The sequence below is a fragment of the Amborella trichopoda genome, chromosome 12 (assembly GCF_054954075.1).
Source record: "Amborella trichopoda isolate Santa Cruz 75 chromosome 12, AtrichopodaSantaCruz75HAP2 v2.0, whole genome shotgun sequence".
NCBI classification, from domain to species: domain Eukaryota; kingdom Viridiplantae; phylum Streptophyta; class Magnoliopsida; order Amborellales; family Amborellaceae; genus Amborella; species Amborella trichopoda.
In genome coordinates this window covers 43,403,319-43,416,006 of record NC_142347.1, presented here as the reverse complement: position 1 = coordinate 43,416,006, position 12,688 = coordinate 43,403,319, and the positions used below count along the sequence as shown (strand labels likewise).

At 36.8% G+C, this 12,688-nt stretch overlaps 2 protein-coding genes across 4 annotated transcripts; one reads left to right on the top strand and one right to left on the bottom strand.

Moving 5' to 3' along the window:
• The first annotated feature begins 3,577 nt into the window (after nucleotides 1–3,577).
• On the top strand, nucleotides 3,578–6,527 carry LOC18435308 (nuclear protein). Of its 2 annotated transcripts, none has more exons than XM_006845354.4 (5): nucleotides 3,578–3,989; nucleotides 4,450–4,650; nucleotides 5,029–5,157; nucleotides 5,931–6,062; nucleotides 6,259–6,527. In XM_006845354.4, exons 1-5 carry the CDS (start codon nucleotides 3,939–3,941, stop codon nucleotides 6,370–6,372), a joined length of 627 nt encoding a protein of 208 aa, XP_006845417.3. In that variant the 5' UTR covers nucleotides 3,578–3,938; the 3' UTR covers nucleotides 6,373–6,527. The 2 variants fall into 2 exon arrangements, with proteins under 2 accessions (XP_006845417.3, XP_011623779.2); XM_011625477.3 differs by having other exon boundaries at nucleotides 4,433–4,650.
• LOC18435307 (spindle/kinetochore-associated protein) lies at nucleotides 6,120–12,434 on the bottom strand. Of its 2 annotated transcripts, none has more exons than XR_016045911.1 (6): nucleotides 12,194–12,434; nucleotides 11,912–11,962; nucleotides 11,244–11,339; nucleotides 9,073–9,244; nucleotides 6,561–6,600; nucleotides 6,120–6,482 (listed from the first exon to the last, which is right to left on the bottom strand). XR_016045911.1 is itself a non-coding variant. In XM_006845353.4 (6 exons), exons 1-6 carry the CDS (start codon nucleotides 12,266–12,268, stop codon nucleotides 6,409–6,411), a joined length of 462 nt encoding a protein of 153 aa, XP_006845416.1. In that variant the 5' UTR covers nucleotides 12,269–12,368; the 3' UTR covers nucleotides 6,120–6,408. The 2 variants fall into 2 exon arrangements, 1 of the variants encoding a protein (XP_006845416.1); XM_006845353.4 differs by having other exon boundaries at nucleotides 9,073–9,198; nucleotides 12,194–12,368.
• Nucleotides 12,435–12,688: the final 254 nt, after the last annotated feature.

Sequence of the window (12,688 nt, the reverse complement as noted above, 5' to 3'; positions counted from 1 at the left end):
GAACCGGCGGCTCTTCTCTAGAGCCGGGCGGTTCCCGGTTTTGTATTGGAACCGGCACGGGCTGTGCCGGTTCCCGAACACTGGTTTTATCCAACGTCCATTTTTCATGCTTTTATGGTCTGTACCGAAGGTAACTTTCCATTTAAGACTCATACACATTCATGTTTACAAACCACTTTCATCGATACAGTTTATAAAGGACTTAACATCAATCGTCGACTAATCCTAACCATTTCTTCTACTACTACGCAAGAAAATTATATCCTCAAATACACATGAGCTCAAGAGGCATCTGTGAAGGTTAACAATGGCTTTCGGTGGAGGTGTCGGTGGCGGAAAATGTTGACACCGGTTGAGAACACTTGGAAAATGGCGAGCCCTCGATGGTGTTCTAGGATTATAAATAGAGGTGTGGTGAAGTGAATGGTGAGTGGTAAAGAGAGATTGAGTGGTCTTGTAGAGGAAAATCGAATGGTGTGATACAATGATAGAGAGAGAGAGGTGTTGTATGTTAGCTTTTTTCTGATTATGTGTTTCAAAAACAACCTATTGTTGAATATATTGCTAGTTCATTTTCACATTGTGCTCTATAAGGACTATCACACCTTTTACCTTATTTTTGCAACTCATCTCTTTCATTTAGACGCCAAGGTCATGTAATTCATGTGGCGCCTTTTTGTTGATATTTTAAGGCCTTCTTCACATGCCCTGTAAAATTTATATATTTTAATATTTTATTGAGCCCAAAAAAACTCTACAGTATCAGCCTCTGATTTCCTCTTCCCATATACATGTTAAAAAAAAACCGCCCTCTCTACCCATAATGCCATAATCTCTTCATGTACCATTCTCAAATGTCACATCCATCTCTTTTTTGTACCATCTTATTACATTAAGAGAATCATCTTCCCCTACAATCTTTCGATCAAACCCCACAGCCAGTTTCAATCCCTGCACACTGATCCTCACTCAGCTTGTTAGCCATTGCACACCCAATCAGCCCAAAATACTGTTTCAGTATCTCACCATTACAATTTCTTATCAGCCCCCTGTCTCTACACTCCTTGGTTTCCCAAAAGTGACTTTCTTTTTTTTTTTTTACAAGATCAAGAAACTTTTATTGATAGAGACTGCATGAGCATAATTAAATCATAGAAACAAATAATAAAGACTAAGAAGTAAAGAACTTTCAAGTTTAGCAAGACGATCAGCATGGTCATTTGACCCTCGATAGACATGAACAAATGAAAGGTGAAAACCAACAATTGAAGAAATGTCCAAGATTTTCAACCAGAAAGAATGAAGAGACCACATAACCTTTTGCTCCTTATTACACCATTTAATGTCAAAATTAATTTTAACAACTACCACACCAAGTAACCCCCAATTTCCTACTTACTAACTTGCCTTTTCCATTTTGTACATAAGATATATTCTAGAATTCCCCGAACTCTTTCCTTATATTACTCCATTCTACCACCACCACTCTTTTATCTTCTCAATCGACTACTAATTTTCCTGCACCACCCCCCTTCAGACGTCCTTCTATAGCACTCCTTCCAACCTTCCTACAACAAGAACAACTTTAAACAATACTCCAAAACAACTTTCCTATGCCAAAAACACCACCTCCCAATGAGTGAAAATATCACAAATTTGTACTGTAATGGAAACATACAATTTCGTTTCACTGAACACCTATTCCCAAATTCGTTCCATGTAACAACAATCGAAACCAAGTGTTCATCTACTTCCTCATCAGATTTACACATGTTAGAAACATTAGTAATAATCTTTCCTCTCATCCTTAACGCATCAATTTTTAAAAAAGGGTGAACATTCTTGTATCTTCATATGCATATAATTTATATGCATCTCGAGAAATCCACTCATCCTAATCTTGATTTGATAGTTGAGAATGATCAGGCCATGCTCTTAGACAAGCACTAGTGTCAACTAATGATATTTTTCTTGACTCACTCCCAATTATCCAATATTGATCAAATATATGTGAGTCTTCAAACACATGAATTATATGTGTGTAGATCAGTTTCCCGCCAAACAAACTCTGCTAGTGGTCAATATCTCATCAATCACGGCCTTTAGAAAACGAGATCCATAATGCAGCGTTGAATACCTTATTCCAAAGACATAAGGTATAAATATCCTCCCTTCTTTTGGCTAATCTAGGAGTTGCTTCTCTCCTTGATCTAAGGGAGGGTTTTAGCTCTTTTGCCCTGAGGGAATAAGCATGTAGTGTGTCCTCATAAGACTATACTTTATGCTCTCTGGATTCGTATAGAACACCAAGTAGTTGAGAAAAAGGCTGAGGATGATGATGTCCTCATGAGACTACACTTTATGCTCTCTCTGGATTCGTATAGCACACCCAAGTTGTTGAAAAAATGGCCGAGGATGATGATGATAATGATATATATATATGAAATATACAAATGTAATTGGCATACTGGGCTAAATATCATCTCCACCCCTATACTCAACAATAGATGATGTATACAAGTCATTTTCCAAACCATGGCTGACTTGAGGTTAAGAGTATTTCATCTCTTCGCGTGCATTTTGATCATGTTTAAAAAGCTCAAACTCGTTTGCAGCTTAGTTACTGCTAAAACTCAATGGACCAACCAAGTCGGTAAAGTCGTCAAGCATTTCAAAATTTATTACAAATTTCATAAGGATGATGTATCAATTGGTGATTAAAAATTTGAATCGTACGGGTTGGTTTTCCTAGTTGCAACTGAAACTAGTTTCAGTGGGGCACAAAATAAATCCTTACCTCAAATCCTCATCCAAAAATCACTTTTGGCAACAAAAATCTCCACGATAGTGTACTAAAATTGATTTTCAACACTGACAATAAAATTTGAAACTCAAAAAATAGTACGGATCCTGCAGATTTGTGAATACTTATTGTTAGAGCAAAATAGATGGTCTAAATAATTTGTTGCAATATACATTATTTTTAGAATTTGAAATCCTAATTTTTTTCACAACCATAATGTTCAAGTTGAGATGATTGATTTAAAGGTTTTCCAAACACTTCAATTGCAATTTTGTAGATGAGGCTTTATTTATTTTGATAGGGCTGCAGCCCTATCAAACCATTTTCCTTAAAAATATATTGTTATTATTTTTGGATTGATCTAACTTCGTAAACGTTATTTAAATTTTATAAACAATCAGCATTTAAATTTTATAATTATTAATTAAAAAATTGGCAGAATCGGCCGATCAGACACAGAACTAGCGGTGACCAATTCGACACACGGCTTACTTTCAACACCTGATATCAATAATGTAAAATTGGACTCACCTCGTTAACCAAACATTCCAAATTGTTACGGGCAAAGAATTCTAGACCATTTACTGGGAAAATCAACAAAAAATACATACAAAACCAAAAACTCAACACATCCCAAGCTTTTCATATACAAAACTCATCGAATTGACTCGCAATGGACGAGGTTATTGATGCTACATGTATCACAGTAATACAGCTCCCTCACAGTAATAGAGAGGATAAAAAGCTCCACCAATATATGGGTGGCTATCCTTTGTTGGGGCTGACCACCCTACACACCATAGACTCATGAATCCATAACCCACTTAGCCAACTTTATAGCAAGGCCAAATGACCAAGCCCCAAGACCCTCTAATTGTGTAGGCTTTTTATAACTTTGTTATTAAATTCGAGTGTTTAGAGAGAGAAATGGCCTGTTATGCAATATCGACTGTGTCATTTGGGCGAGCAAGTGGGTTGGCACCCACCATGGCTTCGGTTGTGCCTGCAATCATAGTAGGTGGTGGGAGAGTGGGTCAGGCGTTGCAGAGCATGGGAGGAGGCAAAGATGTTATGGTGAGGAGAGGGGAAGCTGTGCCCTTGGATTTTCCAGGCCCAATCTTGGTTTGCACCAGGAATGATGACCTTGACGCTGTTCTTGACGCTACCCCCAGGCCTAGATGGAGCGGTAAGCCTCTCTCTCTCTCTCTCTCTCTCTCTCTCTCTTCCCTTCAAACATGAGCTTACTGTGTTGATAAATAGCGGATTGGGATTCTAGAGCATAATTGAATAGTTTAGGCTCAATATCCAAGTGTTTGAATTTAAGTGTAAACTATTACTGAAATCCAGTCTGCCACTTTCTGGAAATCTGGAAATTTATAGCAAAACTGGACTTTACCCTGCTACCAATCCTGCAATCTACTGGTTTAATATAAAAGAGAGTCACATCAAGAATACATGGAAATTTGATTGAAGAGGTGCACATTAGGTCATGTATATATTTAGAACCTTATGTAAATTATCTATAGGGGAATTCTGCTCCTTTTATGTTAAATCATAGTATAATTGGAAAACATTTGCCCCGATTTTTTATTTTCTTAAGAAGCTGAAGAATTTTAACAACTTGAGCAGACTTGGTGTTTTTTCAGAATGGGATGCTTGAACCCTGGCTAGAGAGTAAAGGGCTAGTTGATGCAGACCAGGTGTTGGCCTATTTCGCAGTATCGAAACTAGGCGAACCTCCAACTGATGGAAAAACCGACATGAACCCTGAGGGATTAACAGCAGCTTTTGGCAAATGGGCCTCCGCTGTGGCCACACGTCTCCATTCAGGAGGTCTTTCATGCAAGGTACTTCACATAATAACCATTTTTTCTTTGCGAAAAGATGAAGCTTATTGTTCTTCACATCAGCACCCTCAATTAACTTCTAAAAGGGAACGTATATCATACATTCGTGGGGTGTAGTATAGGGTACGCAACAAGCACAAGGTTGAAGTCCACCATTCGTAGAGAATGGATACTGAAGCTTCCATGGTATGTTATACACCATACACCGCTGGCTTGTGTTGAGATTGTCTAATGTTTGGAACGGATAACATAAAGAACAATCTCAAGTTTCTTGGAAATGAAATGCTGCAAAAAATATTAAAAGAAAAGCACAACCCAAGAGACTAGTAATTGCAAAACTGATAACTAGAAAGAGTAATTCGAATATTTGATGTGTAGGTGCTTGATAAAGAATCCTTTCAGAAACAGATGTTAGAGAAATTGATATGGATATCAGCTTTCATGCTTGTTGGGGCTCGCCATCCTGGGGCTACCATGGGTGCTGTGGAGAAAGAATACCATTCCGAGGTGAGTCCAACAGTATTTGTTTTCAAAAGTTGAGCTTTGAGTTTTGATTTTCCATTGGCAATTAATCTAAGGAGAAGGATAGTCCAATGGACAAGGTCAAAGTGCTGTCCTTTGAAATAAGGACCATTTACAGAGGGTTCTCTCCCTCACCACCCAGACTCTCATCGGATATGGCGACTGCACTAGACTAAGGTTTCCATAATCCATTGGACTATAAAGTAGATATGTCAGCCTTAGTCATATGAATCTTGTAACATTTCAGATAGTCGTGTCTGCACCTACTTTCTCTAAGATCCTCTAATACAATGGCTGGCTTAAACATGTTCCCTTTACATGTCTCATGAGGCTAAATTTGCATAATTACTAAACCCTAAGAAACCTTGGAATAGCATTGTCTTGCAATTACAAGCCCTTTAATGTATAGGCTTTGGGGCACCTGACTGTGTTCCAATGCGTGTTGGATTGCTGTCAGAGCATTAAAACACCTACACTTTCTCAATTGGTTTGGATTCTTTGGATTTCACAGTCCATTGGGGAGACTTTCCTTTCCCCAAAAGTTATTTGGGTGTTCATTTATGTTCAGTTGTAACCGCAATTTTTTGTTATTTATGTGGACAATTGATATGAGAGTAAACATTCTTACTCAATTCTCCCCACCTAATTTTTCGTCTATTTGTTAGCCCTTTGTGATAGAATAGGCAAAGTAAAACTCTAAGGCTCCTAAAAAATAAAATAGCTGCAAGAGTGGATAAAAATCTACCATCATGTGTCAGGTTGGTCGCCTCATCCAGGAGCTTGCAGCAGCCACAACAGCAGAGAACAAACTAGTGTTTGAGCCTGCCATGGAGGATAGGCTATGTGCATATTCTAGGGCTGTTGCTCACTTTCCAACCGCTGTCAAAGAGGTGATCCTTCTGCTCTTACTGACCAAAGCAATAATTATCATATGTGGAGGAACTCTATGGTTAAATCATCATGGAATCCCAATAAAGTCCAGTTTTCCATAGTTCATGGACTTACTTTCTCATTGTCACTTGCAACATCATAATTTTCTTTGTAAGGGTATGTAACATAGTTTTGATGCTGTGATATCTTCTGCAGTTTAAATGGCGGAATGGATGGTTCTATTCACTCACTCAAAAGGCCATTGCTGAGGGGAGACCAGATCCATGCCCCTTACACACCACTTGGCTCAAGGAACTGAAGATTATCTAAGTAACAATACATCCTCTATGTAGTTCTTTTTATTTTTCAGATGTTTTGAACTTTGGCAGAGAACAGCAACTGATTGAGATTGTTCGAGCTAGAAACATGCTTCTCATCTCCTGTAGCAAACAACATTAGATTAAGAGAATGTTTTCAACCTGAAATATTTTGTTAAGAATTGAGAAGCTCCATTGTACCTGTCTTCAATCCAACTTGCGCATTCCACTCGTCAATAATCTGTATTCATGAAAATGGTGGGTCAATAAATCAGACCTAATTCTATACTTGATGCATTTGAAACTAACAAAGGAATCAGTATAACATAATGAAATGTGAGTTTCAATGCTAGTAAAACTTAATGCTACAAAGAAGCATAAGTGTCTACTTTATAATCTGAAGTAATTAAAATAGTAGGTCCAAAATTAGGCCCACATAAATTGTGAATTACGTAAGTAACACTTGGGGTGACGCAGGAATAATTCAATGCATGACATCCATGAAGCTTGATGCAATGAACATACTGAAAGCGTTTGCTTTTTATGCACATTCAAGTGGTTAGCCCCATTCAGGAAGAGACAGTTAGAGCCGATCCTGAAGAGATAACCATGATGATAACATAGATATTTGACAAGGATATTTGTTACTTACAAGAGAAATTCAAATTACCAAATTGCTGGCATAAAAATTTAGCTTTGAATGGGACGATATTGCACTAGTTATAAAAAATAAAAAAATAATAAAAAAAAGAGAGAGTGAAAGCGTCCATTCTCTGTCTGTTTTGCTAGATGACATTTATGGGCTTTTTTTTTTACCGATGTTTAAGTGCATTTCAAATAGGAAAAAGTATATATAAGGTTGCAACTTTAAAATGCGGAATTATAGATGCACTTCAAAAACCCATATGAAAGGGTTGATTTAATGTTGAAAAAACCTTTAATTGATCATATCGACATCGAGGTGTATGAATACGAAAAAAAAAAAAATTTGAGTCTTAGAAATAGTGCATCTTGTACTACATTATTTAGACAGTCAATTTTCAAGATTTTTCATATGTTTATAGATTTACTTGATTTTAACTATTTTTGGAGTTTCAAATTTTATAATTAAATATAAAAATAGATTTTGAGATAATCCTAAGAAACTTTTTCACCAAAATTACATGTTATGATAAAATTTGAAGGTGCGCCTTAATTGGATTGTTTAAAGTTGTGACCTTATAAAAACCACACCCTTTCAAGTATGATCCTTTTAAAATTTGAAAGTGCGCCTTAATTGGATTGTTTAAAGTTACGTCCTTATAGAAACCACACCCTTTCAAGTATGATAGTTTGAATTACTCATCATGGGGGGAGAGAGAAAAGAAAGCGGTTAGCTAGTCTAAATTGATGTATTCTAAGCATGAGATTGAAAGTATTCTATTCAATCACAACTCGATAGAAGCATTGAAGTTGTAGGAGAAACTCCTAGTGAAAGACAACATCAAAGAAAAGCATAGAACCAAGAATATACGCTAAGAGACTCCTAACATGATGGCTAAGCTTCAACAAAAGAGCATAGAAATTTAGAAAATACAACAAAAGAGCATAGAAATTTAGAAAATACACCTTTCCCACGACACCTACGTATAATTGTTTTTCATAGCATAAAATAAACCCGTGCTGTTTCTGACACGTCATCTCAAAAGATGTTAGTTTGTGTTATGCACATATCAGCATATTGTGCATGTGGATAATTATTTATCTATGTGTACGAGAAATATACATACCAATGACCTTTTAGGGTATTGGACTAGTGAAATAAACCCAGTTTTGTTCTTTTGGACTTGCAGGTCCAAATTCTTGAACACATTTCGAAATTGTCATGACATGTTCAAAGAGAACTTCGGCATGCATGACATGGCCAACATGGTCCCAAGTCCCAAATAGAGTTGGTTTAGTATAAAAGTTAAAAGCTGAGGCATGTTGCAAGGGCCTGCACCGTATATAATACCAAAGACATGACTTAGTCCGGCATTATAAATCCTTGCCATGCGCGTGCCAATCAAGGCACTGCACATGTGAGGTTCAATGTTGGTGGTTTGCTGACAAGAAATGCACATCTATAGCATACTTGGAAATACAACCACCGACAAGCCCAAATTAGATTGGAAAATAATAAATAATAACAATAAACCACATGAGTGACTAGTGTAAAATTTCTTAAGCGCCTGTGCATCTATGGTATACAAAACAGAGGTACGGCTTCACAAAGAGACGAGAGCAAATAAAAAAACCATTCAAGTTTCGGCTTGGTTGGTTATTGTGTTAACCATTTAATCCAATATCATACCCCACCTGAAGCAAGCTTGTTTTTTACTGATCAAAAAAAAAAAAACGAGGAGAGCTTTTCCTGAATTCACTGTCATGTAATACACACAACATTGATGTTGCAGGTTGTGCAAAGTTAAACAGATTTAGTAGTAAGGGAATCTGATGAGATACTAGAACATTGCCTCTTGCATTTCTAATTTGCTAAATGGACATTGGACCTCTTGTTAACCTGTTCAGGATTCAAGAGCCATCCAATGGGATGTCAACCAGGCCTTAGATACAGGACCAATAGAACAAACGGAATAAATTGCTTTGTTAAATGAAAGAAGAGGATCCCTTCAAACAAGCATCCAAACAATTGGAAATGGTTCTACAGCAAATAGATGAAAGGATGAATCACCTGGTTTAACTGAGCATAATCAGTGTCATCTGCGCTGTTGACAACATGAATGCCAGATGAAGCTTGCATCCGTTGTATTAACTTTTTATTTCCAACCAAGGTCATTCTTGTCTTGTCAATCAAATCCTTCAATGGAATTCATAAACATTCAAAACTTGAGTGGAAACTCCACCTAAAAGTAAACACAACCATAGCCATGATGTAAAACATATACTAATTAACAACCAGAGTGATAATGCATATCACAAGCAAAACCATTTCTCATGGAAAACTCTCCAAAACATATGCAAATAACAATTAAATTCAACATGAAGACTTCAAAAGTCAAATGACGCTAAATGGAACACAAATCCTAAAGGTAGAGGACATAGATTTGCTGACAAGCACAAGAAAATGAAATTTCAGAATTTCAAAAAGCGCTCAATTCCAGAGACAATGACTGATTTATCAACCAAATATGCACGCACAAGCACTTGTCAGCACGCACACATGCATGCACGCACACAAACACGAAGACACACGCATGTGCACACACAGCCACCATGACCACCTAGGCCTTGAGCCTGTTCCTAAACCTAACGCATATCAAAAAAATAAAAATAAAAAGAATAAAAAAACAAAACCTAAATCACATCTAGCTATATTTAACCATCCTCTGGTTCTTATAATGAATGTGGAAAGAGTAATACGTCCTTGGGAAAGTAAGAAATGTGGCTTGCATTTTCCGCACCCCCACCCACAACAAGAGTCTAACATACACATCAAATTAAAAAGATGCAACAAGATGATCTGTAGCTCCCAAATTAAGAAATTGGTTTGCATTTTCCACTCCTTCTACATCAATCTAACATGCACGCATCAAATTAAAAGATGCGACAAACTCATCCACAACTCCCAAATTGATGACTTCGCAACATCTTCAAGACACCATAGGCCAGGATAATCCTTCCAACAAATGTTTGAAGCACAGTCACATATTTGGAAATATGTTCCAGAAACTAGATATGTTTATAATTTGACCAACAGACATTTGAGCTGTTTTCTGATTATCGAAATTTCTATGTCATATAGTGAACGCATAATATCTTCTTTCTTTGTTTTAAAAGATCCCAAGCTTTATTCTTGTAAAAACGTAAAGCCACTTCCTGAATTCTTAGTCTCTATACAGTAACCTTTCATCAATTCCTAAAAAAAAAAATGAAAACTAATTATATCAGTTAATTTAATCATCAAATATTCACTTCAAACAACATAAGTTGAAGTCGTAACCCAGATTCTTGCACTAAACAATAGATATTTAATATAGATTGTGCATCCAAATCAATATAAATGCAAAACCTATGTATAAGATGGTCTCACAAATTTGCTTTTAGAACATCATCATCATCATTTAAGCCTTATCTCGAATTAATTGGGGTTGGCTACATGAATCATTTCCTCGATTGTTCTCTAGCAAGGGTCATACCCTCAGTAAGATTAAAAATCCCCAAATCTTTTCTCACTAATTCTATCCATATCATTTTGGGTCTTCCCCTTGCTTTTTTAAAGCCTTCCACTTGAACCAAATCGTACCTCCTAACCGGTGTTGTATTAGGACTATGTTGCACATAGCCAACTCACCTAAGTCTATTTCCCTCATCTTATTGTCTATTGAAGCCACACCTAAGTTCCCCCACATGTATTTGTTCCGAATTCTATCTTTTTCAGTCTTGCCACTCATCCATCTTAACATCCTCATCTCAGCTAACTTCATCCTGTGGATATGTTGTTTCATGACCACCCAACATTCTGTCCCACAAAGCATGGCCAGTCTTTCAGCCCTCCTATAGAACTTACAAATTTGCTTTCATATGCTAGTGTTAAAAATTAAAATCCCTATCGCTACTATATAAACTTCATAATAAAATTACTGGCAGTCTTTCGATTTCAGCAATCCTCTTAAAAAATGGCAAGGAAAAAAGTCAGAAACTGTATGACCAGCCATGACAGGTCAATTTCCAAACATCATAACTTCACAAGAGATTTTAAATCCAGAAAACAAGCAATATTCAGTAATATGCTCGTATGAATACTAATAGTCATAGGAATCTTATTTCCATGCTTAACTTCATGAATTAATTTTTTTCATGTACGATGGATTGGGGCTATATATGTCACATTATGGCCCAAACCTGCTTGGCTGCAAGTAATTCACCACATTGCTCTTTCAGTGAAGGAAGTTCTTCATTCAGTTTCTTTATGCGAAGGAGAAGCCTCATGGGATTTGCCTGCAATATTAAAGCTAAAAATTGTTAAAGAACAAAATCCATGTTGAACTCACTAAAGCAAAGAACAGAACAATGAAAAATAGCAAATGACGTTGCATAAACCAATTAAATATAAAAATTAAACTTCAGCATGTCTAGATGGTATGTGATACCACTAAAACGACCAAAAAGGACCACCGAACAATATTTTCAAAAAATGGAAGGGATAAACTCCAGTAATGAAGATGCTTAGTTATTGTGTTCGTAAACTGATTAATAAATTGAAAAAAAATATATTCCAATTGATTAATCGAGCCAAATGCAAGACAGTTAAGAAGAGTAGGAACAAGGATTACAAGCCTGCTTGCAATAAGTTCAATAAAGCGTTCAGTACTATATTTTCTACTATAATTGTTCACTTAGAGAGAGTGAGAGAGGATCAAGATCGCTGTTACAACTAAAACCCTAAAAAATGCTTCCTATCTATCATGTCTTTGACCACTTCGAATGAAATGTCACCCAAAACCCTAATCCACAACCAAACATGGAAATAATCAAGTAAAGAAGCTGATCGATGGAAAAGACACACTTACATTGTCCGGATAGGCCTGCTCAAATTCCTTCTGCAATCTGTTCTGAACAACCTGCGAGCATCAATATACATAATCAATATGGGAAAATAGACATTTACGGAAAGAGAGAGAGAGAGGGAATGTCGTTGAAGTAACGGAAATAGATTAGAAGGAGAGAAGAATGAACACGAATAAAGCAAGGGGAGGTGCTGCCATCAAGCCAAAAAACATCTAGAGAGAGAGAGAGAGTTTTTGACAATGAGGGAGAAAGAATTCAACATTTAGAGAGAGAGAGAGTTGAACATTGAGATCGTTCTTGGCCTTGGTAAAGAGGTTGAAAAGAGCGTCGACGGCTTGGGAACCCTCTCTGCCTGCCATTAATCACTCCCTCCCTCTTTCCTCTCTCTCTCTCTCTCTCTCTCTACTCTGCTCTCTCTCTCTCCATGTTCTCTTTCTACTGTTTTCACTTTGCCGCCCATTTTCATTTGCAAATCTGCGCAATTTATAGTGAGAAACCGACATCGCCGGTCAAAAGTCTTGGAACGAGGGGCTTACTTTCGGGTGCATTGAGGGAAAAAGTTTAGAGGGAAATTTACGTACGGACTTTTTTCTTTTTTCTTTTTCTTTTTTTTTTTCTTTTTTATAGGGTATTATCCGTGTGAGCAAAAAAAAATAGTCCATTATTACCTTACTTTAAAATGTAGAACTTCAAAAGTCCATCAAAAAAAAATTGTTTTAATATTGAAAAACCACCTCTAATTGAGCATCTTCACATCAAAATACATGATTACGAAAGAA

Excerpts from the sequence above, each read along its gene's own strand:
- LOC18435308 (XM_011625477.3), top strand. The coding sequence starts at position 3,731 with ATGGCCTGTTATGCAATATCGACTGTGTCATTTGGGCGAGCAAGTGGG. Across the intron at positions 4,651-5,028 it reads CAGGAGGTCTTTCATGCAAG|GTGCTTGATAAAGAATCCTT; the intron begins GTACTTCACATA and ends TTTGATGTGTAG. Across the intron at positions 6,063-6,258 it reads TTCCAACCGCTGTCAAAGAG|TTTAAATGGCGGAATGGATG; the intron begins GTGATCCTTCTG and ends TATCTTCTGCAG.
- LOC18435307 (XM_006845353.4), bottom strand. The coding sequence starts at position 12,268 with ATGGCAGGCAGAGAGGGTTCCCAAGCCGTCGACGCTCTTTTCAACCTC. Across the intron at positions 11,340-11,911 it reads AGCAGGCCTATCCGGACAAT|GCAAATCCCATGAGGCTTCT; the intron begins GTAAGTGTGTCT and ends TTAATATTGCAG. Across the intron at positions 6,601-9,072 it reads ATTATGCTCAGTTAAACCAG|ATTATTGACGAGTGGAATGC; the intron begins GTGATTCATCCT and ends TCATGAATACAG.